The following is a 27,069-nucleotide window of genomic DNA, read 5'->3' on the forward strand; positions in this document are numbered from 1 at the left end:
ATATTATAACGCGCAACAACGCCCAACAAGCTATAGTATGACTCGATACAATGAATACAACTAGAACTACGCGCTTACAACGACACCTCGCGGAAATACCGCAGGACTTTTTTGACAGCCTAATATAATTCGATTCGAGGATTCGATACAATCACTATCAATATCACACCACAAGCAAAATCTCGTATTTTGTAAATCCAGATAGTCTCGTAACGAGCTCGAATTTCATGTGTTGCGATTGCATGTATTTAGGCGTTTCTGAAAAGAAATATCATAGACACAAACCAAAACAAAAAAATAGGGCCAAGTGATTGTATCGAATCCTCGATTCGATTTATATATCAATAGGGCCATAGATACTGAGCAATTCTATAGCATCGAGCGAGTGATAGTTATCGGTGCAGCTTTCACAATTTTTCGAGTTGGGCGTCGTGCACATATTACGTAACGCCAAAATCCGGATTTTGGACCACCTCCCCCTTACGTAACGCAATTTCCGATCTTTAATACACAGTAAGTAACACAACCTCGACCTCCCTCCACCCATCCACCCCTTCTCGAGTTACGTAATTTGTGCACGACGCCTTGTTTGGTTTGTTTGTCGCAAACTTTCAGAGAATTATTTTGTTTTGGTTTTCGTCCCTGATGTTTTCCTTAGAGAAACATTTCAGAAACGCCTAAATATATGCAATCGCAACACATGAAATTCGTGCTCGGTACGAAATTATCTCGATTTACAAAATAGATTTTGCTCGGTGTGATAGTGATAGCGATTGTATCGAATCTTCGATTCGATTTATATAATTTGATCCTTTCTTTTAGTGTGGAATGTCACCTTGACAACGAACATAAACTTAAAATTGTATGATCGATATTATGCGAGATATCGATCACATCAGCCATCTAACGAGAAAATAATGGATTTCGTTTTTCCCCAACCTGATATATAGAAGATGAGTTGACAAAATCAATCTTTCAGATCGTATCTCGCGGCAATGATCAGGTTGCCATTTCATCCAAATTCGAGACTCGAGAAGACACGGCAGTCACTCGAAACTATGGACAGTTGCTGGTGGAAACGGCTAAAACCGTTCCGGACGGAGTGGTATGCTTTTTCACTTCCTATCTTTACCTCGAATCGGTGGTCGCCTCTTGGTATGATCAGGGCATTATTGACACCCTGCTTCGCTACAAGTTGCTCTTCATCGAGACTCAGGATAGTGCGGAAACCTCCTACGCTCTGATGAACTACGTGAAAGCGTGCGAGTGTGGCCGAGGAGCCGTTCTGTTGGCCGTTGCGCGGGGACGAGTATCCGAAGGGGTGGATTTCGATCATCATCTCGGGCGGGCGGTACTCATGTTTGGCATTCCTTACGTTTATACACAATCGAGAATCCTGAAGGCGCGGCTGGACTATTTGCGGGATCAGTTCCAGATCAGGGAGAATGATTTCCTCACGTTCGATGCGTTGAGACACGCGGCGCAATGCGTTGGACGAGCTATTCGGTAGTTATAGCATTAAGTAAAATATTGTTGAGTCAAATTCCAATGCTCTGCTCTTTCAGCGGTAAAACGGACTACGGTATTATGATATTCGCGGACAAGCGCTTCAGCCGGCAGGACAAACGAGGGAAGCTCCCCAAATGGATCCAGGAACATTTAACCGACAACTACTGCAATCTGAGCACTGAAGAAGCAATGCAGGTATAATCTCCTCCCAGATTTATCGTGGTCTGTCGCGTATCTAAATTTTTCGTCGGTTTTAGCTCGGAAAACGGTGGCTTCGTCAGATGGCACAACCATTCACTCGTGAGGATCAACTGGGTGTATCGCTTCTCACCTATGAGCAGCTCCAAACCATGGAAACGGAGAAGCTTGAAAAACAAGCCCAAGGGAAAAAGTAAAGTTGTGCTATCGATTTAGTTTATTGTTGCATTACTCTCACATAAGTCACATCATTCATACATCGAGCTGGTTACCGATAGCTTGGATGACTATTCAATAATTGAAAAAATAAAAATAAATCCACCCTACCTACTATTTTTCGACATGAGCTACGTTTGGAACAGATATTTGGAACACCATACCAAAATTTAACAAAAAACCGCTGATCATACATTTCAATAATTACCTGGAAAAGAGTTTTCTATGTATTTTTGAACTAAACATGTATTGAAATCTGTTCAAACAAAATTGTGAATATGTTAAAAACGTAGGAATACATTTGTATAGATATACTTTTTTTTTCTCTCTTCCGAGGTTCAGTCTCGTGCGTTGTTTTTTTTTTGTAATGGTCAAATTCTGCCGACCGGTTAATATACAATAGCCTGAAACGATGAGAGAAAAAAAATCTGTTAAATATTTGATTATTTTTAGGTGTGTGATTATGGGACTTTAAATTCGTGAAGGAGTTCGAGACAAGACAATCGGACTAGATCCAAGCAAATAACACCGACCATAGACTGGAAACTCGGGACATGGGATTGCAAGTCTTACTTTCTTGCGAGTACCCAATTTTTTGTTGAGTAAATGTTGATTTGTTGAATTTTCTATTGCGTAAATGTTGAGAGCCCGCAATTCCAATTAGCAGCACCGCAGAGACCGTAATCGGGTATGAACAACGAGGTCAACGGAACGAATGGTTTGATTAGTGCCGAGCGCTTCTAACTCGACAAAACGTGGGACACTATCGACTGAAGTGAAGAGAACAAACGCATCTGTTGAGGAGGCGGAGTTGCTTTATCGTTCTCGAGAATCGTGGGAATTTTTCAAGAAGCTTATAGCCTACAGGAAAAAACCGATCCAGGCGATACTACGAGGAGACTGGGGTACCTCAAGGATCGGTTCTTACCATGGGGTACTGGGGTACCTCAAGGATCGGTTTTTCTAATCGCCATGAACAGTCTGTTCCAGGCTCTGCCGAGGGAAATTTTCGTATTTGTCTACGCGGACAACATTTTTCTGATAATGGAAGGAGACACGCACAAAACACAACGCATCAAATGGCAGGAAGTTGAAGGGCTTTAACTCACAGCGCAGAAGAGCGGCCATATGGTGATTTGCTGCCATAAACACCAGGGTACCAACCCCAAGATGAAACTGTATAACGACTTCATCTCGCGCCATAGTATGCTGAAGATCCTTGGAGTATTGGTTGATCCCAACTTTTGCTTCCAGTGCCACTTGGAAAATGCTAAGAAGAGCGGCGCTACTCGGTTAAACTTGCTCAAAACAATCTCTAAACCCCATCAGTGCAGCAACAGGAAGATACGTCTACCGTCTCACCTCTGACCTTGAACTGACGCGTTTGACCGGAGACAGGCTCCCAAAAACACTGGCACGAATTTACAACAAGGCATTACGGATTATCTCAGGTCTACTGCCTTCCACGCCGGCAGTCTGTATGCGCTGAAGTGTGCGAACCCACTTTCCCACGTCACAACGTGGCAGCGGGCGTCACACTCCAACCACCCTGCATTGGTACAACTAATCGTCTTAGGGACGAATGATTGGACGTTCCCAGCTGTTCGGATGGAAACCGGTGTCAAGAACAACTTCCTAGTTAGAGCAAGCTCTGTAGGCCTGTAACACACTTTCATGGCAATTACAGCAGAAAAATGCCGTTTCCACCAAAGAAGATACACCGACGGCTCTAAGGGATCATCGGGTAAGTGACAGAAATAAGAGCGCCATCGACGCCATCGGTGCAACCAAGCTTAGATATCCATGGATACAAGCGGTCAGGAAGTACCTATCGCTTGATACTTGATACTCGTGTGTGTAGCGTACCGCATACTAATCGATATTCCTAATGCGCTGGGTAAGATGAGCAACCCCATAAGCCGTTATACGAATTAACGATTAAATGTATCGGAAGATAAATAATAAATTATGATCATAACAATTAGCGATCTGGAAGCTAACACACGTATATGTATTCTGTAAATCTATATTCAAACTCCGAAGTATATCGTGAAGTGTGAAAACATAAAAACTGGCGACGAGGAAAAGTGATTCTCATACGGAATAATTCCTGTAGCAAGGAAATTTCAGAGTGAGCTGAATATCTTTCCTGCTCCCACCGATTTGGTCAGTTTACATTCTGCCGTGGAACCATCGTTCGAAATCGCAATATTGTCATCATTCCCGAGAGTTGGCAACTCACAATAGAGATGGGCAAACCGTTCACGAACGGTACGAAAGAACTAGTTCGCCGAAAAGAGTGAACGAGCGGTCGTTCTTTTTCAAAGAACGATAGTTCTCCCCACGAACTGATTGCGAGCGAACGGTTTGTGAACGAACTGATTTCGTAAGAACGGTTTGCGAGCGAACTGTTTGAGAGTGAACTGTTGGAGAGTGAACTGTTTGTGGACGAACTGTTTGCGAGTGAACTGTATGGGAAAGAACTGATTGAGAGTGAACTGTTTGGGAACGAACTGTTTGAGAACGAAGTGTTTGCGGGCAAATTGTTTGCGAACGAACGAGTGCAGCTGAACTGATTTGCGCTGGTCAGAATGGATAAATATAACGAGAACGCTTGTAAAGAAAATAAAGCGATTTGTCATTTATGAGCAAAATGCGTGTAACGCAGGGTTTATTTTGTTAATGTATTCTCAATTTTGGGTTAAAAATTAAATTAGATTTTCGTAGTTTTAAAAGCAAAACTTCATATATATATATATATATATATATATATATATATATATATATATATCATATACTTTCTAATTATCAGAAAAAATCTGGGGGAAGCTGGGGCAATTCATGGATTAGGTAAACATAAAATTTTATAGTGAGGGCATGTTGAGAAAAAAGTTTTTTCGTTGCTTTCAATTCATTGTTTGGCCTATTGCGTGAACCTGTGTGTTGTCCAAAAAGAGAATATGAAAAATTGCACATATTTTGTGCGCATCAAATTATGACATAAACTTTTGTCGACCGATAAACATATTTTCACATACATTTTGCGACTTTTAATGAAGCAGCTTATCTTTCCCCACTAAATTTCAAAAATATAAATCCCATACGTACACTATCCAATCCAACGATATCAATTTTGATGCTGCTGTCTATTGATGTTGGGTACCAGCCAACATTCTATGTTGTTTTTAATACCGCTGAACGAAAGAGCGAAACAACGGTTCAAAAGAACTGATTCACTTAGAACTGTTTTGCCCATCTCTAAAGGCTGATTTAGACGATGCCAGTCAGTGCTCTAGTTGAAGTATCCAGTGAATAGAGAACAGACACTCTGTTCCAGTTAGAGGCCAATTACTTGTTCGATACTGGTACAAATAACTTGAACCGAGTGTCTGTTCTCTGTTCACCGGATACTTCAATTAGAGCGCTGACTGGCATCGTCTAAATCAGCCTTAACTCACAATACAGAGATACCACATGACAAGTGGTAGGTGATCAGCGGAGAGTTTAGTGCTCTACCGGTTTTACCCGTTTTACCATTCGTGTGAGCGGAGAACTTCAGAGCGTGAGCTAGTGTTTGGAGAAAAGGGAGAAACGTAAAGCCGGGTTCAGACGGTGCGAGTAAGCCTACGAGTCGGTCTAATCAGTTACTGCAGTGCAGCTACTCACCCATGTGAACACATCATGCCAGCTAGTGTCATATGTGATCCGGCGTGCGAGCTGCTTCAAAGTTTTTTGAATTTACTCGCACTCGCATCCCTCAAAACGTCAAAAACAGAATTTAGCGCTCGAATCAGGGTTGCCAAATGTAAAGAAATGTCTCTATTTTTAAGATATTTAAAAATATGCGAGGATAGACTTGAAATTTATTGGAAAAAACAAAGAAAACCCTCATAGTTTATAAACAAAATCGTTGTTATTTTGTTTTGCACGCTGGCGGGGCACGTTTTCTTTGTTGAGATAGTTTTCTTAAGAATCTTAATATAGAATCATTATCGGGCACAATTTTCATTCAAAATTCACCTACAACTTGCAAAAAAGTATTGTTCTAAGAAACAGAATACATATTCGATTTAAAAAAAGCACATTTTCATTCATTATTTTAGTTTTTGACGTGTATTTATTCCTCCTGCAAATCTACTATCATTTTCATTTCACAAATTGGTACACGAAGCTGCTGGCAAGGCGAAATAAAAAAATATTTTAGACTGTCATTTATAGCATCACATACTTCCGGAATTATCTTAACTATGGATGCTTTCGAGATTCTAAAAAACATCGACAACAATATGAACGATATTCCAAAAGAAAAGCACATCAATGTCATTTTTAATTTTACTCTTGCAGGCATAGCATCCCTCATGAGTGTTTCTTGGCGTTGTATTTTTGGACCAATGAAATTCAACAGTGTTTCCACTTATTCAGGGGTTTTTGTCAGCACTGCTTTGTACTCTAGAGCAGGGGTTTTCAAATGGTGCTCCGCGGGAAATTTGTGCTCCGCAAAGTTATAGCCAATGCTCCCACTTGAAAACCCACCTTGAAAAAAAATCTTCAATTTAATTTCACTGGGCATATGGTGATCTATCTTGTTTATTCCAGGTAAGATATCGTGTAACTGCCACGTGCAACCGAAACTGAATTATTTTCAGCTGGGTAATGTCAATGCAAATAATATTTGTTTTATCGATTAAAAAAATACAGGCACCTCATCAAATATTTTTGCTATAAAAAGTGATCTGCTATAAAATTTTTTGTAAGGGGTTGTATCTAGGACACGACCGCATATTTTCGACGTAGAACTACGCAATTATATTATGTAATCCACTTGTTTACCACTTCGAATATTACTTTAGAATGCATCGAAATTTTTAGGGCGTTTAGATAACGCTTGACATTTTGCAGTTATCCAATTGTTCATCTCATGAAAAATAACATTTTAATTGTGATAGACGCGCAGAAATATTCCCTATCAATTGATGCAAAAGTCTTTCCGATCTGTTAAGAAATGTTCTAGTTATAAGCATTCGAAATAAGGGTACGGTTAGTACACTAATCGGCAGAACAAACGTATGGGAAAAAGGAAGTTCTTCCAGTTTCCATGAACTTAACCGCTTTAGAGATTAGCGAATTGTAATGTATAGCATATCAAACAAATCTTAGAGAATTTCCGATTCGATTGGTATGCAAATCATGAGAATTCGTTCACAGTGAGAATAATTATCAACGTTAACTTTATTTCATAAAAACGTGACCTTTTTTCTTTGTGATTTGGCACCCTTCCTGAAAGACGTAGGTCTACGTCAAAAATCTGAAAACCCTTGCTATAGAGGCTCATCATCATAGAGTGCCTTCAATATTGTATTTGTTGCTCCTTTTCCTTGCATCCAAATCCTGGCCCAAATCCTTTTGCCTTTCTGCTTTTTCGGATAGTACCTTCAGTTCGAAAAACTTCAGCATAAAGTATTTTTATACACGGTTAGCGTGTATTTCGCGATAAAATTGTCTAATGATAAATGCAACTGAGAACCTGAAACGAAAACTGCCAATAGAGAAGTCGATTTCGGATCAATCATCTGTTAAATTCGGACCAGATTGCTGTTTCTGACTATTTTATGGACATTTGAAAAATCATCTGGCATCCCTGGTAAGCCAATGCTGTAGTATCTAGTTTCTCGTCAGCAGCTCACGCTGTGTGAACGGACAAGGCGAGTCAACCAATTGTCAAGCGAGTTCACCGGCCCAGTAGCTGCTCATTGTCAAGTCAGCTACTAGCAACGTATAAATGGGCCTTAAGCCGGGTTCAGACGGTGCGAGTAAGCATACGAGTCGGTCTAGTCAGTTACTGCAGTACAGCTACTCACACCGTGTGAACACATCATGCCAGTTAGTGTCATGTGTGATTCGGCGTGCGAGCTACTTCAAATTTTTTTGAATTTACTCGCACTCGCATCCCTCAAAACGTCAAAAACAGAATTTAGCGCTCGAATCAGGGATGCCAAATCTTTACATTGTCTTTACATGTCTCTATTTTTAAGATATTTGAAAATATGCGAAGATTATTATAGACTTGAAAATTATTGAAAAAACAAATAAAACCCTCATAGTTTCTAAGCGGAATCGTTGTTATTAAACGGTTTTATTTAGCTTGCCCTGTAATCTGTTTGTATGTTTGTAACATGTCCCACATTAGTAGAAATTTGACCCCCTTCTTGTTGACCGATTGATCTGAAATTTGGAACACACCTTTATCTCTGTAGTCATTACAAAACTGCGTATTTCATTATCTTGTAAATCCAAGATAGAGGCCGCTACAAAATGGCGGATCCCTTTCTTCCTCAAAACCTCATCAATGTGGGTTTTCCAAAACCCCATCAATATGGGTATCAAATGAAAGGGCTTGACTAGCAGAATACAGTTATTTAAGAAAAATGCAAATCCAAGATGGCTGCCACTACTAAATGGCGGACTACATAGTTTCCCAAAACTTCATTAATATGGGTGTTGGGGGGAAGCAAACTACGCCACTGATGACTTGATCTGAACCTGCGCATCCGGACGGTGCCACTCCATGACGCACCCAGACAATCATTGACAGCTAGCTGTCATCACTGTCATTCTGAAAACTTCTCTCGTACCACACATTCTTTGCTAATCACAAAAAAGGAGTAGAGATAGAACCCAAAATAAAGTTGAATTCCCAAATTGTTAAATAATTGAATCATCCTGTCGTGCTTTGAATTTAAAACGAGGAGATCAAATGTAGGTAAAACCTAATAATGTAAAGTTCTTGTTTAATTATTGTTTCTCTTAATAAATACAGCTTTGAGCTCGCTATACATTGATAAAAACGCGTGCTGAATAGAACCTCCGAAACCCCCGTAACAATGGGTATCAAATGAAAGGGATTGACTAGCAGAACACGGTTATTTATGAAAAATGCAAATCCATCAAAATTCTACCAAATGGCGGACTACATATTATGTCAAAACACCATTAATATGGGTATCAAATGAAAGGGCTTGAATAGTAGATCACAGTAGATCATGAAAAATTAAAATCCAAGATGGCCGCAATCACAAAATAGCAATATACTTTATTAAACGGTTTTATTTAGCTTGAACTGTTCGTATGTATGTATGTATGTCTGTAGGATTGTCCCACAGTAATAGAAATTTGACCAATAGGAACTGACCGGATAGGAACTGCTGTCATTTTAAAACTGCTTATCTTGAAAAATCCAATTTGGCCTCCGCTCAAAATCGCTGATTCCATATCATCTCAAAAAAAAGGTTGATTGAGATATGTGTATCAAACCAACGAACTTGACTTGGAGAACACACTATGTATTTTCTGCAATCTACTCAATATCGGTATCAAATGAAATTTTTTGACTGATAGAATACAGTACAATGCCTTTATTGTAGAGAAATATTCTAATGAAACAGATAATGTACTAAAAACTAGAAAATAAAATGAGTAAACAAAAACTTTTTAAATTATAAAATCCATTCATTTTCATTATCCACAATTAGTGATTTCATCATATGTCCCACTATTTTATTTTAGTCTTATCAATGCCCTAGACTAATGAAGGAGAGGTGTGATAACTACTAACTGCAACTTGCCTAATTATTTTCTCTAGCTTTTAGTACATTATTATGTTTAATCACAAATAAACCGTTTAACTTAAAAAGTTTTTTTACTCATTTTATTTTGTTTTGCACGCTGGTGGGGCACGTTTTCTTTTTGAGATAGTTTTCTTGGGATTCTAAATATAAAATCATTATCGGGCACAATTTTCATTCGAAATTCACTCACAACTTCCAAAAAAAGTATTGTTCTAAAAAACAGAATACATATTCCATTTAAAAAAGTAGATTTTCATTCATTATTTTAGTTTTTGAGGCGTATTTATTCCTCCTGCAAATCTACTATCATTTTCATTTCACAAATTGGTACACGAAGCTGCTGTCAAGGCGAAATAATTCAAAATTTGAAAAATCTTTTAGACTGCCATTTGTAGCACTACATACTTTCGGAATTATTTTAGCTATGGATGCTTTCGAGATTCTAAAAAAATATCGACAATAATCTGAACGATATTCCAGAAGAAAGGTACAACATTTCTAGTTTCACTTATGTAGGTATAGCATCCCTCATGAGTGTATCTTGCGTTGTATTTGTGGAGCAATTAAATCCAACAGTTTTTTCACTTTTTCAAGTGTTATTCTCAACACTGCTCTGTACTCTCGGGGATCATCATCGTAGAGTTACTTCAATATTGTATTTGTTGCTCCTTTTTTTTGCATCCAATTCCTGGACCGAATCCTTTTTTCTTTCTGCTTTTTCCGGATAGTACCTTCAGTTCAAAGAAATTCAGCACAAAGTATTTTTAAACACGGCCAGTGTGTGTTTAGCGATAAAATTGTGTAATGATAAATTCAACTGAAAATCTAAGACGAAAACTGCCAATAAAGAAGTCGATTTCGGATCAATCATCTGACAAATTCGGATCTGATTGCTGTTTCTGACGATTTGATGGACATTTGAAAAACCGCCTGGCATCTCTGGAAAACCTGTGCCGTAGTATCTAGTTTCTTGCCAGCAGCTCACATTGTGTGAACGGACAAGGCGAGTCAACCATTTGTCAAGCGAGTTCACCGGGTCAGTAGCTGCTCATTGTGAAGCCAGCTACTAGCAACGTATAAATGGGCCTTTAAGGCTGAAGAAAATATTTCTCGCTGTGACTGAGTGAGTTGTGAGAAAGGCTTCACTGGCTGTGTCTCACTCACCAATGTAAACAACAACAGTTAGTGGATAAGGACTGTTTGGGTTCTGATATCGGTAAAAACAAAAAGAGTGCATCAAGTGAGTCGTTTTTATTTCTATGTTTCCTGTTGTTCGCAAATATCGCAACATGCCTTCATTCGGAACGCTAGACCATTGGGTGCAAGGTACGTCCTTTACGAATTATGTGGAGCGACTTTCACAGGCAAATATCAAAGTAAACTTCAAGAAATGCAAATTTTTCGTTACACAGCTGCCCTACTTAGGACATCTTGTTACAGACAAGGGACTCGACACACATGGGTAACGCTGATTTTTGTTCGCGTTTTCCATTGAAGCAAACAGTTCCTAAGAGCCGTTTACATACTGATTTCTTTCATTTCGATGGTAAAACATTCCTGTTCATCGTAGACAGCTACTCAAAGTGGGCGCAAATAGAGGTCATATTGTATGGAACGGAAGCAAAACGAGTGATTAATTCACTTGCTAGGTTCGGGCTTTCAGTGCACCCGTGGCCGAGTGGTTAGCGTCTCATATTATCATGCCGGGGGTTCGAGTTCGATTCCCGTTCTGGCTCGGGGTTTCTCGTTAGAGATATTTCCTTCGACTTGCACTGTGGTCACGCGTATTCTAGAGCTTGCTCCTCGGAATACTTTCAAGGAGTGTTATTTGGCTTAAGAAATCTCAACTAAGTATTAATAAATGACGCTAGTTAATGCATACGTTGAGACGGTAAAAGTTCCACAGGAAACGTTAACGCCATTCAAGAAAAAGGTTCGGACTTCCCAATGTAATGGTTAACGACAGGGATCCACCTTTCAATCATATTTTTTTCAGTTGACCCGGACGCTTTTTGTCTTGAATACTAAAATCACCACTTTTAAATCGTCCAAACCTTTTCCTACAATTTCTATTCAATGGTGCAGAGTCACCATAAACAATGACAAGGATTCGATGCACTTCAGCTGCACTTTTCTTCCAATGGAAACAGAGAATCAAAACTTCCCGCAAATGGTGCTTATTTGCAAAGAAACTCAACATTTTCAACGCAGTAAAATTTGAACTTTGGTTGACAGATGTCGACACTTCCCGATTCAGCAAAAATCAGTTGTCGTCGTCGACTATTTATAACACCTTGTCCAGTTATCTTGTGGAAAAGGAACGGATTAAATTACACACCCAATACCATGGCAACACCAACTTTTAAAACAAAATTTAGATGAGCTAGACCGTAATATCGTAACCCGAAAATCCCTCGCCACACTTACCTCATTGCGTCAGATTGATTGTAACGGGCACCAGGCAGGCGACGGTCCAGCCAAAAATCACCACCAACCACAGGTTACCTTTAAACGGGCTGCGGTAGTCGTTGACGATGCCCCGTCCGATTATGCTGACGCAGGTCCGTCTCGCTGAATACACGAGTGCGACGGGTATCAGGTACTGGATACCCGTTCCAGCGTAGCATCCGGTGAATTCCACCAGCGAGATGACGCTCTCGGTAAAGAAGCACACAATCGTGGGGGGCAGAATCGCGAGCAGCGCGAAGAACACCCGACGCAGGAAGAAATTGTACGTGTCAAGCTGGTTCGTGTCGAGAAATAGCGTTTGCAGATTGTTGCGCAACGTAATGGCAATGATCGGATAACTGGCGGATAGTGTGAACACCGGGAACAGTGCTAAGAAGTACTCGATCCCTTTCAGGATTCCGCTGTCTTGGTCTGAGTTCGGTACGAAGTTCAACGTGTAGAGGTCCTTGATGTCGGCGAAGGCAAATATTCCCGTCAATGCCAGTGACAGATAAAACGCACAAATAAGCACATAATCCATGGATATTAGGGACTTTAGTTTACGTTTGTTGGAGATTGGCGTCAGTAAACTGGGCAGTGAGTGATGACACATAAATGAATAAATGCACGTTCCTATAAGGTAGGGTATGCCGTTCATGTTTGCCTTTTCCGGTACGATTGGGGAATCATCATCTTGTATGAACAAACGGTGAGTCGCGATACTGATCATAACCGAAAACGCAAGCCACCGGAACAAAACGGTCACGAGCTGCAGATATTTTGTTTTTTGTACGTTAAGGAAAGCAAACGGCCCTAAAGTGGTAAAGAACGCCACAAGGCACAGCCGGTAGACGTCGAACCGAGACATCGCACTGTCTTCCCAGCAGCGTGAAGTAAAATCGCTATCATCGGATGCATTGGTCGAGTGGTTGTGGAAGCTGCAAAAATATTGAAATTTATAAACGAAACCAACCGCCACACTCACTGCAACTTACCAAATAACATCTCTCAAGCTTTTGGAAACCGCCGCCGAATAGATGCTCAGATCCCCGTACAGATAAACGGCAAGGCAGAAGAAGAACAAAAATCTGCCGACCCTCCCGAAGAACATATTGGCCATTACCCCCAACTCGATCTTGTTCGACAGACTGTAATACTGATTTCGGCAGTACATAATGTTCAGCGGTGTCTGCTCGATAGCATCCGTCCATTGATCCTCGCCTGGCCCGGGTTGTATTAACGGTTCGGCAATGGTCTCAACGTTACTATCCTCGTCATATTCAACGACTCGGTCCCGCTTGATGAGCTGCAACCGTTCCCAGTTATAGATTGCATTAGCGCAGGCCATCGCCTCTATGATGAACGTCACGGTCACGTAGCTCACGAACGCCAGCACCACTATCAAAATCGACCCCAAAAGCCATCCTGCGTGGCTGAAGGCCGAGGGGAGCGTTAATGCACCAGTTCCAACGATGAGGTTAAAGATGAAAACAAAGCCGACCTATGAAAGGGACCAACAATGTTCTAGTTTTATATTTGTGCAACAGACTATGAGTCAGAGATCCGTTCCAGTAAGTCACTGGTCTGTGGTTAACGAGTGTTACAAATATTACCCAAGTCGGATACTCTTCTTGTGCGCTGCGGTTAGGCATATCATTTGGAATCGCTACAGGTTCGTTATGTCTTCACTGCGTGTTTTTTGAATGAAGGTTGCTCACGTATATTACAAGTAATCGGTTAAATTTTCAATACATATGTTTATATGATCGAAAAACTACGCGAATAGCGACTTTGCGTTGCGATAAGAAACAAAGGCTACAAAAATGTAAACAATAATTGAGTGAGTTGTCAATTTACGTAACAAAAAAAAAGAAAAAAACGTCCCAAAGTTGTTCAATGTGAAGTCGAGAGGCGCTGGCATCATCAGTAGTGTTGATATAAATATTAAGTTTGTTTTACAACTCCACAATGAACACTTTTTGACGCAGGACTACGTCCTTCATTTCTGTCATGGGGTGTGAAGTAATAGTTTCGAAAATAATAGCAAACTAACCGGCCGAATTGCTTTACCTGTTCGCGTCGAATATCTTGACATTTCATTGACAACACCTGGCAATTATGGATCAGTAGGTCTGTGCCAAAGAGAAGAAAAAAAAAAAAGTTTCGAAAATGAGAGCGTTACGTTGGAAGCGCAAGGTATTGAGCGTTAATATCTCTTTGCCGCCTAAACGAAGTGGTATGATAATCACCTCTTTCCAAAGATAAAATGTTTAACGGTTATATCGCATAACTGTCAGACATTTTATCTTTATTTTTATCAAAGCATTATCAACTATAACTACATAACTTATATGCTTGTTGATTATTGGAGATCTAACGTACAAATCTACTTTGTAATTTCTTTCCATAAATTACCTCTTCGAGTAGTGAAAACGGTATAAATATTGACAACGGTTGAATCAAAAAAGGACATTCGAGAGCACAATCAAAAACAAGTCGAATAAAGCATGGATCCTGCATGTGAGAACTACCTTGGAAAGCCCGGAAGTAAAATATACGTGATTTCTCGCGTAACTTTTGAAAAGGTCCAATGTAACATTTTTGTCAACTCGAGAAAAACGAAGTAGAAGACCCGAACATTAATCTGCGAATTGTATTGAAAGGTATCGATCTCTATCACTACTTTCACCACTAGCAGTCAAGAATAACTCTGAAAAACCAATCGTAACTGTTGTTCAGTGATTTGAGCTTAAATTTGAAGCCTAGGAACAAAAAATGTTACATTGGACGTTTTGACTGCCGCGTTTGCACATTGGACATATTACGTTGCACGATGAGATTCTGAATCTAACTACTAAACAGCAATTAAAATATCAGCATTTCGTTCTAAAGACATATTATTGTTGTTATCACTCGTTGAATTGCACTGAAATCGCTAACAACGCCTGTAAGATACAAAAACCCAAAACTACCGAAGTACGACTTTGTGTTGTTTTGACTGCTTTGTTACTTCGGACGTTCCGAGCGTTGGAGGAAAGTGGCGTCCGAAGTAACAGCCGAGTGCTTAAAATACGAATCTGCACATAGGATATTTTTTGTATCAGCGATAAAAAGATGAAGAAGATAGATACATGAACGATTGTTTTTGTAATACATTCAATGATTGAAAACTAAGAGCGTGCATCCATTATATTGATTTGTTTACTTTTGTTACATAGGACCATTTCAAAAGTTAAGCTAGATTTGTTTTTGAGTTTCAGGTTACATTATCATCATTTTCTTAGTTCAAAATCCAGATGTCTCACCGATCGTTTACGTTTTGCGTTAGATCGCCTTAATGACCGTAGATAACCCTAAAGCTTATTTCAATAGCTTATAAATTGCTTAGAAAACAGACATTGAACTGGTACCTGCTCGGAAATCAATTTAGTTGTGAATGCGAAGTGACAGGAGAATGGTCTCGTTCGCCTGCCTATACACTATGCTCTTCTTTCCTAATCCGAGCAAACTGAACTGACTGAACCGAGCCAACATATCAAAGAAAGCAGCAGTTCTATTATCGAATGCTCACGAACGCCACAAACGATTACTTATTCCAATTGTCAGGAAGTGAGGGATAAATTACACCAGAAAACAACTGCGCGGGAAAAACATGATGGGTTAAATGCCTAACAGAAAAAAGCGTAATTTTATTATAAATTAATATTTCGTTTTCGTTCTTCGAAATTTATTCTGAGGTCAACTTGATGGCGGCGAAGTTTCCATTTAACGAGGATAAGGAATTGAGGTGGCTCAAGCCGCCAAGATGACGCGATCCTAGTCCACCGCTAACCTGCCGTCAGAAGCGGCGGTATCTCGCACGCAAACCTGTGTTCCACCGATTACCCGGTTAGTTTGAAACATAGGATACGAATCATTAGCAAGGTCCGACCGAGTTTTACCGAGCGACGGACGGCATACGTTTGCCTGATGCATTACGTTTGCCCGGCGCAAAATCATAACAAAATCGTAACCAATACATACTCACGCACGATATCACAAACCGTCTTCGACCTATGATACTTCTTCCGCGCCCCAATATTTCTAGTCTACCTTTTCTGGGCGGTTGTTTCTGGTGCGATTTATTCCGGAAACCTATTTACGCTGGGTATTTCCGTGGAGGAATCGATTCCTCCTTTGAGAATTAATATTTCTATTCCGGTTAAACGAAGTGATGATTATCATACACTTTATCCGAAAGATGAAATGTCTAAGAGTTATATGCTTGTTAACTATTGACCCGAAAACCTGTTTCAATTGCTTGAAAATTAATTTGAAAACAGGCTAATGAAATCACACAAATCAAGTGTAATGAACTGGTGCCCGCTCGGAAATACATTTAGTCGTGGTTAAGTTAACGGAGAATAGCCTCACTCGCTCGCCAAGCACAACGTTTTTCTCTCCCATTTCTATTCTACCACCGGACTAAATGGGGCCTTTAGCGAAAATCGAAGTATCGATGATAATTCAATACAGATTGCGTACAAATAGTACCATTGGCTATAAAATCGATATTTGATATGGGGTTGATATTTCACCACCGCATTGTTTGTAGAAAGCAGCATTCTATTATCGAATTTCCACGAATGCCGCAATCGACTGATGATTCCAATTGTCGGAGAGGGGGATATTACCCAGCAAACATTGAATCGCATAACAAGCGTATATATAACATCATATGCCCTGAAATTTGGTTGGCATATAATGCGCCTAACTGGCATATGCATGCAAAAGTGGAGGCCATATACATACATGGCAAATGCTTTCGAATTTGTTTGGATGAATATGCAACTTTGACCGGCTATAATAGCGATTATGTTGAATTGAATTGCGATCTAATATGAATATATTCCTGAATTGTCAAAGCACAAAATACCTCTTTTGCCATACTCATATACGATTTCTTACAGACATAGAAAAAAAAACAAATGGCGCAAAATATTTTCGTGAAATGTTTATTATAGCCTCACGAATCGCCATTTTTATATATGAGTATTTATGTTTGTAGAAATAATAATTGTTTGATTGACTTGTGTTGGGCGTGGAATATGAATGTTTAAAGTGGCACAGATTAATGTTTAGTGAAAACTGCTCCGATGTGGGTTCGAACTCCGGTCGTCTGGATTATCATCCACCAGCTATCTCGCGCGGCTATCTGAAATTTATTTCAACAGCGGTTAAAACTCATACATATGATTCGATATGATATAACCTAATATATTCTATGCAGTAGGATCAGTCATTCCTGGTTACCGATTTTATTATTTAAGAAAAGGATCTTTGATTTCCCTATTGTAGAAACCAAATATATAATATCATTGAACTGGAATAATGAAAAATAAATGAATATCAATGAAACTATCTCAATTTTAAATTATTTTTATTACAATTTTAACTATATAATTTGTTTTCTCAATCATATCCAACTAAATTCTGATTACTATTATAATGAATATAATAAATCAATCTGGCAATCTTGCAAAGCGATCCGATGCAATGTGCCAAATTCGATGTGGTATATATCTAAAATTGGCGTTCAATGGCATAGTTCACTTCGTTTTGCTGCATGTTTCATTAGAAGGGATGTTTGGCGTTGTTACTTTCATCGAACATCAGCAATTTCGAGTGCTGATATTCAGAAGTCTATTTTTGTAAATCATTTGTCATTGTTGAAGCATTTCATTGACATTTCAATATGATGTAATATGTTCTTTATTAGGATCCAATATGATTTACTGTTTCATGATTTTCTTCATCATACAACACGATTTACTGCAGTACTGAATCGATTTAAATTATACGTTTATACGACACACAAACTGCATCAGCGTAATATACGCATATGATGCGGACTAAATATATTTTATGACAATGTACATCATAAAACTGATGTTACATCTGGATTCTGTTTTTGAACTAAGAAAATGATGATAAGGTAACCTAAAATTGAAAAACAAATCACGTATGTTTTACTTCCGGACTTTCCAAGGTAGTTCTCACATGCAAGCAGGGCTAGTTATTTTCGAAGCTAATAAATGTGATTGAATTTTATTCATACAACTCTCACTTCCACTACAGTCATTTTCGGTGGATTAATTTCAGTGTATCGGGGTGAAGTGGAAACGAAATATTCTCTACGCATACAGTAACATTGATTCTTTTGTTTCGTTCCTTTCCTATTTCGTTCTTTTACAAGGTTTGTAGTTCTTTCCATAAATTACAATGTTATAATCATAAAAGATTATTTGATTGCGATGAGTTTGTAAAAAATTTAATTCTGCGCAATTTCATATATAACATGTTATTTATTTACCTCTTTCAGTAGTGAAAACTATAAAAATGTTGACTATGGTTGAATTAAAGAAGGAAATTCGAAAGCACAATCAAACACAAGTAGAAAAATGCACGATTCCTGCATGTGAGAACTACCTTGGAAAGCCCGGAAGTAAAATATACGTGATTTGTTCACGTATGTTTTACTTCCGGACTTTACAAGGTAGTTCTCACATGCAAGAACCATGCATTTTTCTACTTGTTTTTGATGGTGCTCTCGAATTTCCGTCTTTGATTCAACCATTGTCAATATTTATACAATTTTCTCTACTGAAAGAGATAAGAAAATAACATGTTATATATAAAAATACGCAGAATTAAATTTCTTAAAAACTCATCGCGATCAAATAATTTTTTTATGATTATAACATTGTGATTTATGAAAAGAACTACAAACCTTCCATAAGCTCACATGGCAAAATTTAAAACCATCATCACTTTCACCGCAGCGCCGCCTAGGTGTAGATTTGCACGTTAGATCGCCAATTGACGAATTTACGCAGAGCTGAATCAGCTCATGCGACATCTACATTAGAGCTCAGAACCACAAAAGTGAGGGTATTTGTTTATTTTACGCACTGAAAAGCAAGATTCAATGAAAAAGGTTTTTATTTAGCGTCTAAACTATCGAACACAACAAATATGTTTCAATCTGAGTTATTAACTCAAGAGAAAGTCAATGAAAAGAATGTATACCAAATGTTTTGATTCGTTTTGTTCATGCTACCCACCACTAACCGTCTATGGCGCTGCGCACAGTACAACTGTAGCCATGTACAGCGGAAAAATAGGTCGGTACAGGTACAGCGATTGTACCGAGTTGCTTGCATGGTTCTAGCGCTGTACATGGTGACAGACATACAATTTTCGAAGTACAACGCAAGTACAGCTGTATGTCTGTCATAAGTATTAGATCGCCAATATCGACACTGTACTTCGACATCGAGGTAGAGTGCAGACATCTGGTTGTCATGCTAAGGAACATCTATGAAAACAAGATCGTCCGTGTCATCCATGTCGAATTTTGAATTCCCACAGTGACAGGTCGCATCTCTTCATAATGAATTGTTTTGTTTAACGCCTACTAGCCATACCGGAGACGAAAGCGGAAAATGTTCGAGGAAGCTGCACGCCTCCAAGCGCACAACCAGGAAATGGTCAAGTGTATTAGTCAACTGCGCTCGCAAAAACAGAAAATGGCGGAAAAAGTCGCCAGTCAACAGCAGGAGCGCGTACAGTTGGAAAACGAAATTGCGAAACTACAGCAACAGCTGGCCGCGCTCGATGAATCGCTGGAGCGAAACCGGCAGAAATTGCACGAACAGGAATGCAAACTCACCGAGACGGAATCAGGCTACAGTAAGGTTGTGGACACCTTGCATATGCTGTTGATGTCGGCCAAAAAAGACGAAAAAGTTCACAGTAGTGATGATTTGCCTAAAAGGAAATAATTCCGTGCCGTTTTTCACCTGCAACTTAATATTTTTTTATCTGTGTTTACAAATTAGCCACGCAATGATAGCAATAAACGTTTTTAATTAGGAATAATAAATACTACAAATATTTGGTAAGAACCTCAGAAAATTATTTCTTTCTATCCGTAACTGCTAAAGTCTTCCCTAAGATCAACCTGGTTATCACACATCAGTCTGAGAGAAGTCTAAAAACTGACTTTTGTTATGACAGCTGCAAAGGAACCGCTTCTACTATTTTTCCCTACTGTAAATAACTGTCCTACAATTACTTAATGAATGAGAGAACTAGTTATCGAGTAGTCTTTTCATTGATTATTGAATATAATTGTATGCAAGTGTGGTCAGAACTTCTCCTTTGCTATGGTTGCAAAAAACTGATAAATCAATTCTCATTTGGCCTCAAACTATAAATGCTATTATTCACCAGCTCTATGCGTATCCGGCGGCACGAATTTCGTTCCATATCTTGATCAGTTCGTCTGGATTATCGTACCCGTGAGTGGCCAGTACATACTTGTAACTCTGGGGACCTAGATACGCAGCCTTATGAAAGTAGAACTCCTCCGAGTGCAGAGGTTCAATCCCGGCTTTCAGCGCCACTATGCCCATATAAATGTCATCAAATCTAATCTCATTGAAAATACAATTAGAAAGTAAAAAACGGTCTTAAGTATGCAACTGCACTAACCTGAAATGTTTCGTATACATGCTAACGTAGTACATCTCGAAGAGGGCTTCGTGGGAGAGCAGAAAAGCGCCAGCGGTCACATAGGTTGGCCACATATGCCACGGATACTCTTCGAGTGAGACGTACCATTTGCTGCTCCTGTGCCGATGGGGCGCCGAGCGAAACACGAAACCGGAAAACAGTTTCACATCGTTGGGTAGCTCCATCTCCATATTTAAAATCTGTCGCTTTGATCGTTTCGTGAGGTTAGATCGAATTGGTTCCAGGCCGGAACTATTAGCATTATCTGTCGTTTGACTCAGTCTACGGGCAAGCTTACGCAGTGCTTCATCGGTTTCCTCCAGATATTCCGGATAATTGACCGGATTACGCACGTACTTGAGCAAATTTTTAGACGAAATGTAAAAATCATCATCGGCAAACATATAAAACTTGGCACGAGGGCAGTAGCTAACGGCCCAGCGGAAACCCATCATCGTTTTGATGGTGTTATTGAAATAAGCATCGACAAAGTCCGCCTGAACAATGTCCCTATAGTTGGCATACTCGAGATCAATTAACGACTGAAGTCGGCGGTTTGGTACGGCGGGACGACCAAGAACAAAAACCGTACGAATTTTTACATCGGAAAACCTTTTCTCCCATCCCCAACTTTTCCGAATGGCCACCCGACGATCGAAGTGTTCTATGGCAGATTTGATGATGAACACAAGTCGAGGTGCGATCATCCTTTCGTCTTCTTTGCACTTATGTTGACAGTCGTTGATGAACGAATAGTTATAAACGTTAATTGGCTCAACCGCAGGCTGTTGACCATGTCTCAACTGATAAACATAGGACAGGACATCTCCCTCCATTGGATACTTGAAGGTACGGTCAAAATCTTCCTCGAAGACGTGAGTAAATGCGCCAAAGTATTCCAACAGCAGAACTGTGATTGCTAACGATACGATGTATTTCAGCTTAAACTTTATACAAATTCGTGGAAGCATTTTCAGGCTGTGATGTTTTGACAATATAGAACAAACTGGAATCGAAAGTACAAAAGTTCAGAGTCCTTCTATGTTAATTTAATAAACATTTTCAACAATTGTTCACCTTGCTTCGAACACGTTTCTGTTGTTCTGGTGTTGGTATTTGAAGCTTACATAATTCGTTAATTCTATTAGTTGCAAAACAGAGAGCAAATTCGTAATCGATCTAGAGGAGTCCTGTTGAATCAATCTTTAATATCTGGTTACATAGCAATTGATTGAGACATGAAAAATAACACAAAAACACCTATGGATTTGAAAGGCCGAACATAAATTTGCAATTTGTTTTTATTTTGCCTAATATTTTGTGACAGTACAGACAAATGAGAACTGGTGCAGAATTTGAGTAAATCATGAAAATGGAGAGGGGTCAGTTGATCGCGAAACATGTTGATATGTCCACGTCGGTGGATTGAGTTCTATAGTCTTTTTAGTACAAAACCGAATTTCGCTAGTTAGACTATCGAAGCCAACTTGAATGGCGAAGTAAGTTAAGCTGTCGAAACTCGACAGAAGGTTTCCAGCTTGCAAGCATGGCGTTGTTTCTTTTTGTACTGAAGAGTAAGTTTTGGTAAAGCAAATCAAGAGAAGAGTTCTTTTGCTAACATATAAAGCTTTCAGTTTCAATAGTATGGCCAACAGTATTGTTCAACATGTCCGTCATCAGCATGTTCAAAAAATACTGATTATTATTCCATTTATGAAACTGACCAGACATCCCGCGTTACGCGGGACAGTCCTGCATTTCAACGAAATGTCCCGCGTAAGATTCCGTCCCGCGAAACGTCCCGCATGTGGAAAAAGAAACGAAAATGTCCCGCGGTATCAATATATTTCAATATAACAATTAATTCATGTTGATTTTCTTAAATGGATGAACCTGGCAGAATGTTCAAGAGAGCTTCTAATGCATCCAAAGATTAATATGTTGAGCTGGTTTCATCACACCGACATTGGGCTTTTTGTTTAGAGAGTGTCAACTGGAAGTGACAGCAACTAAATTGGAAAATGATTTTTATAAAAGTCCCCTATTGATCCAACGGGACCAACATGAGTCAGACGAAAAGCTCATCTTTGGTCCCCTAGCTCGGTCAAGGCTTAACGTTTTAAATAAGCCGGAAGAAGTAGTGTATACTCGACAGGAAGAGCAGGCTTGTTTGATGAAGTATCGTAAATGAAGTGCTGGGCGGTCTTACGGAAGTTGACCGGAACCTGAGCCATGGCCGATGAAAAGATGTATATTGGCGTGTTATTTTACCTTTTCGTGGCTTTGGTGGCCGTCTGTCTCTCCATTTTGGTCATTCGCCCAAAAGTTTTCTATCGGTCGCAGCTGGAGAATGTTGGGAAGGTTGGTGGTCTTCGCGACAATCTTTATCTCTAGCCGATCCTTCCTCCAGTGATCTTTTGGCATAATGGGCTGATCCCAGGTTCGGCATAAAGACCACATCACCTTCCCAACTCCGGCAAGCACTTCGTACTATATATCTTCCCATATGACTCGAAAGAAGAGTGGCTTGGACATTTCCTTCACGTCTGTCAGAGAAGTACCTTCTTCGAGAACTTGATGTGAATGATATATTCGACGTCATCGCTTACCTGGGGTGATTGCCTGCTGCTCAGATACGGCCAGTCTCGTCTGACGCTTCCGCATAAAAATGTCCATTTTGGCCAGATTCTTCTCCACCGTTTGGCCAGTTGCTTCGATCTCCCGGCTTAAGTAGCGACAAAGAGATGATATTGTAAATACCAGATCGGCTATATCTGGCAGACACAAAGTGCCTCAGGATGTCCAATTCCTTCGCTGTGGGTGGAGCTTGCAGTATGGAAAAATCATCAAGTTGCTTGACAGTGGTGCTGCTGTGAGTCAACAGCCTTGAATCATTTTTGTTGTACACTTATTATGCCGAATGATGCCGATCGGCGTGTATCAGGCGGCATATTCGGTTCGTTATTGTAATGTGGACGCCTCATTGGATGCACGAAGCCGTCACGAATACACGAAGCACAATGTCGTCAACGCTTCGTTTTGTTTTGGTTCGAATTTCTCGAACCGGACCCACTTGTTTCGGGTTGAGTTCGATTTGATTCGAGCCGGTTTTCGGCACGTCGGTAAGCCTGGGCGGTACTTCCACATTTAGTCGGCTTTACCGGGCGGCCAAGGCGGATTGGCGTAATGTGGACGCGTCTCAAGATTAAAAAAAAAATGTTTCTATAAATTATCTTTCATCGCCATCCGAAATTAGTTCATTTTTTGAATGCATACGTTAACACTAAAATCGATGAAAAATGATTTGGAATTTCCGAGCATTCCATTCGGTAATTTGAAGAAAATTTTAGAATTTGAATCGTGCTTGCCAGGCGTAAATGCTCTGATTGAGCGAGTGATTTTCGGGCGTAAACAAAATCTAAACCACCGAAAAATCACAACTGAGTGCCGATACTCAGAAAGAAATACTACTGATCAGTTTAGACTCGCTAAAATAGGGTTTATGTTCACATACCGTATATACATAACGTTTTGTTTTTTGTGTCCCGCGTTAGACCTCTGACCATCTGGTCACTTTAATTTATGTGAATTACTTCATGGGTATTTGTAGAAATGATTTAGCACGAATCTATGGAAAATCGGGCTATAAATGGTAAGTTGACAACTGGGAAGGAGCGTTAACTAGAGTTCTGGTACTCACAAGTTCGAACATCACACCTCCGCGAGTCAGGAGGTGTGCTGGAGGCTCAACGGTACGTACGTTTAGGGATGGTCACACCATCTACCAGAGTTTGAGAAGGCGATCTGGAGTAGTGGTAACTGTCGTATCCTGACATCGTTTTTGCTGTCTGGTTACGATTTTCCTTCCGCCGATTGAAATGTACCCAGCTGCTGCTGCTGCTAGATGTGTGCTCTGCTGATGCTGTCCCAAAAGTACGCTCCACTACAGTACGAGTGATCTCTGCTGCTGCTGCCCGATGCGCACTCCGCTGCTGTCCAAATGGTTTGTTCCTCTGCTGCTGCTGCTGTTGCCCGATATGTACTCCGTTAGGGTGGGTTTGGACCGGGGCTCTGGCAACCCTATCCCATCCAATGCAAATTGAGCGTAGGCAGCATAAAACAGGGCTCGCGCTTAGGGGGCTCACGTATTGTTTAATGTTTGGAGTCATATATGTTAATATTTGATTACGTTGGATAGTTTTTTTTGGCAAGCGATGTTTGGATACCCATCCGGAAGCTTTCTTGACGATTTGCAATTCAAATCACAGCCGAAGAATCGCGCGGAGCACTTCATTTTGAATTTTAGGTTATGATTTCTATGCTCATGATTTTCTATGCTGGCTACTGAAAGGCGGCCATCTTAGCAATCCCTTGGTTTGGACTAGTGATATATTCGTGCGAAGAAATATGATGAGATTTATAGAAATCGCATCAACCGTTTACACTAGCGCGAATTTATATAATGATTATATTCATACTTTCGGTGAATTTATTCACTTGAAGTAGAACTGCATCCAGGTTTAGTGAGTTCTAAACCCCATCAGCGTATACATATGCCTGAATTTATTCTATACATTGTATACATATATACCTCGAAGAAGTGTATCATATATATTCTCACCCGTTTACATCTATTTTCAGGTGAACAAATCCATCTATAGCTACAGATCTCCCTAATGTAAACCCGCCATTAATGTCCGAAAGGTTAGTTCCTCCCAGGGTACGTTTATGTAAAGGTAACCTGGACTCGAAGTGTGTAACGACACGATTCACTTATACACTCTCAACTATGACATCTCAGCTTTGACGGAAAGCAGCGTCCGCAAAGCAATTCATAACAAGTTTTTTTATATGCTGCGAATATTACGTGTTCTGTGTTGTTTCTGTGCTGTTTTTGAAACTGGTATTTTTACGATGCGATGCGGAGGAATATATATATTAAATATTTCCATTTTCAGACAACTCTATGGCTCGATGTGTGGCACCCGGATGCGTGAGCGTTCGACCATTGATACCCGGGCTCGAGTCCAACTCGAATTTTGAAAACATATCCCACAAATTATCATTTCATCGATTCCCGAGGAATGTGACCATCCGGAAGAAATGGTTTCGTTTCTTCAGACAGGACCTAAACAGCAATACTAAAAACATGTAAATTAGCTTGCTTTACTTCAGTTCAGATTGTTTTATGCATATCGATGGTTTGGAAGAACAACATCATCGAAAACTGATACCAACAGGTGAATTTGAACAAATCCAAATTACACATATAGTACATGTTGGAATAATATCGCAACAACAGGACACACAATGGACAGCCCAATCTGTGAAACAACGAGAACGAATCGAATCACCTTGGGACATACGCAATGTAAAAGAAAGACTAATTTTCGGAACGTACAAAAGGTTAACTATATTTCGCGACGGTATACAATGGAATGAAAAGAAACGTATCACTCGTTTTATTTTTCTCCTATCAAGTTGGAGCTCTTCAGAAACAGTGGCGGCGTACATAAAATGTCACCTCTTTTTTACACTGCCAGCACTTATCCTTGACATTTTATTTGCTAGGTTAATCAGCTGTACTGACCAATCTCATCATTGCTGCGAATTTCGCCTGTTTAATGGCACCTAAAGGCTTCGTCAGACCATCTGCAGTCATTTCCTCCGATGAACAATATTGAAGTGTTACAACACCTTTCTCCGCTAAGTCCTTCGTGAAGTAAAGCCTCGTGTTGATATGACACCCCTCTCGTACAAAATCTATGCAAATCCTATTGTCCTCCAGTATTACTGTTGGACCATTCTGCTTCTCTCCAATCTCTTCAAGAAGACGCCTTAGCCAGGCTACTTCTTTACATGCCTCTTATACTGCAATATATTCTGTTTCCATGCTCGACAGCGATACAGATGTCTGCTTCCGGCTTGCCATATGGTCGCCTTTCCTAGCTGAAACAGATAACCAGTATTCGTTTTCGGTCGAAAGTATCTCCAATCCAATTTGCGTCCCTGTAGCCGATCAGTGAGGCAAATCCGCCCCTCTTGATTTGTAATCTAAGCTTGTAGTCACTCGTCTTCATCAGATACCGAACAACGCGTTTAAGTTCGGTCCAGTCAATTTCTGTAGGACAACTCACTTGTCGACTTAAGAATGAAACACTCGCTGCGACGTCAAGACGAGTATTCACTGCCATGTAGAGTAGTGTTCCTACAAGGCTGTGACAACGTCGATTATCGTCCAGTTTCTCACTTTCTTCGCGACTGCGGTAATAACCTATATCTATCGGAACACTTGACCCCTTTGCATGTTCAGACCGGAACGAATCGTCAGCTTTTTGATATACGTTTCTTGATCTAAACTGTAGAAACAATCCTAGTGGTGATAATTTAATTTTCTTGCTCAACATATCATCGACATATATTAGCAAATACATTCTTCTACCACCAGGAAGTATCACTGAATAAAAGCACGGGTCTGATCGCGATTGTACGAAACCCATTTCCGCCAGGATATCAC

General features: G+C 40.0%; 4 protein-coding genes across 4 annotated transcripts in view; 2 read left to right on the forward strand and 2 right to left on the reverse strand.

Annotated features, from left to right (window-relative positions):
* LOC129775637 (general transcription and DNA repair factor IIH helicase subunit XPD) overlaps window positions 1-4,617 on the forward strand; it is a 20,852-nt gene extending 16,235 nt beyond the window's left edge. The window contains exons 5-7 of the mRNA XM_055780605.1: window positions 980-1,506; window positions 1,566-1,704; window positions 1,767-4,617. Coding sequence (XP_055636580.1) covers window positions 980-1,506; window positions 1,566-1,704; window positions 1,767-1,904 — 804 coding nt within the window. The 3' untranslated portion in view covers window positions 1,905-4,617. The remainder of the gene's footprint in view (window positions 1-979; window positions 1,507-1,565; window positions 1,705-1,766) is intronic.
* LOC129775638 (transmembrane protein 104 homolog) lies at window positions 1,945-13,837 on the reverse strand. The gene is made up of 4 exons (XM_055780606.1): window positions 13,610-13,837; window positions 12,992-13,497; window positions 11,976-12,934; window positions 1,945-2,327 (listed from the first exon to the last, which is right to left on the reverse strand). The coding sequence occupies exons 1-3, from the start codon at window positions 13,646-13,648 to the stop codon at window positions 11,977-11,979; spliced, it is 1,503 nt and encodes a 500-aa protein (XP_055636581.1). The 5' UTR covers window positions 13,649-13,837; the 3' UTR covers window positions 1,945-2,327; window position 11,976.
* Window positions 13,838-19,370: 5,533 nt separating this feature from the next.
* LOC129779283 (microtubule nucleation factor SSNA1-like) lies at window positions 19,371-19,947 on the forward strand. The gene has a single exon (XM_055786683.1). It carries the CDS (start codon window positions 19,481-19,483, stop codon window positions 19,817-19,819), a length of 339 nt encoding a protein of 112 aa, XP_055642658.1. The 5' UTR covers window positions 19,371-19,480; the 3' UTR covers window positions 19,820-19,947.
* Window positions 19,885-21,883, reverse strand: LOC129779282 (beta-1,3-galactosyltransferase brn). Its single transcript, XM_055786682.1, has 3 exons — window positions 21,630-21,883; window positions 20,532-21,558; window positions 19,885-20,468 (listed from the first exon to the last, which is right to left on the reverse strand). Exons 2-3 carry the CDS (start codon window positions 21,521-21,523, stop codon window positions 20,273-20,275), a joined length of 1,188 nt encoding a protein of 395 aa, XP_055642657.1. The 5' UTR covers window positions 21,524-21,558; window positions 21,630-21,883; the 3' UTR covers window positions 19,885-20,272.
* Window positions 21,884-27,069: the final 5,186 nt, after the last annotated feature.

This window comes from Toxorhynchites rutilus, chromosome 3 (genome assembly GCF_029784135.1).
Source record: "Toxorhynchites rutilus septentrionalis strain SRP chromosome 3, ASM2978413v1, whole genome shotgun sequence".
Classification (NCBI taxonomy): Eukaryota; Metazoa; Arthropoda; class Insecta; order Diptera; family Culicidae; genus Toxorhynchites; species Toxorhynchites rutilus.

Excerpts from the sequence above, each read along its gene's own strand:
- LOC129775638 (XM_055780606.1), bottom strand. The coding sequence starts at position 13,648 with ATGCCTAACCGCAGCGCACAAGAAGAGTATCCGACTTGG. Across the intron at positions 13,498-13,609 it reads AAGAAGAGTATCCGACTTGG|GTCGGCTTTGTTTTCATCTT; the intron begins GTAATATTTGTA and ends TCCCTTTCATAG. Across the intron at positions 12,935-12,991 it reads AGCTTGAGAGATGTTATTTG|CTTCCACAACCACTCGACCA; the intron begins GTAAGTTGCAGT and ends ATATTTTTGCAG.
- LOC129779282 (XM_055786682.1), bottom strand. The coding sequence starts at position 21,523 with ATGCTTCCACGAATTTGTATAAAGTTTAAGCTGAAATACATCGTATCG. Across the intron at positions 20,469-20,531 it reads ATGTATACGAAACATTTCAG|ATTTGATGACATTTATATGG; the intron begins GTTAGTGCAGTT and ends CAATGAGATTAG.
- LOC129779283 (XM_055786683.1), top strand. The coding sequence starts at position 19,481 with ATGTTCGAGGAAGCTGCACGCCTCCAAGCGCACAACCAGGAAATGGTC.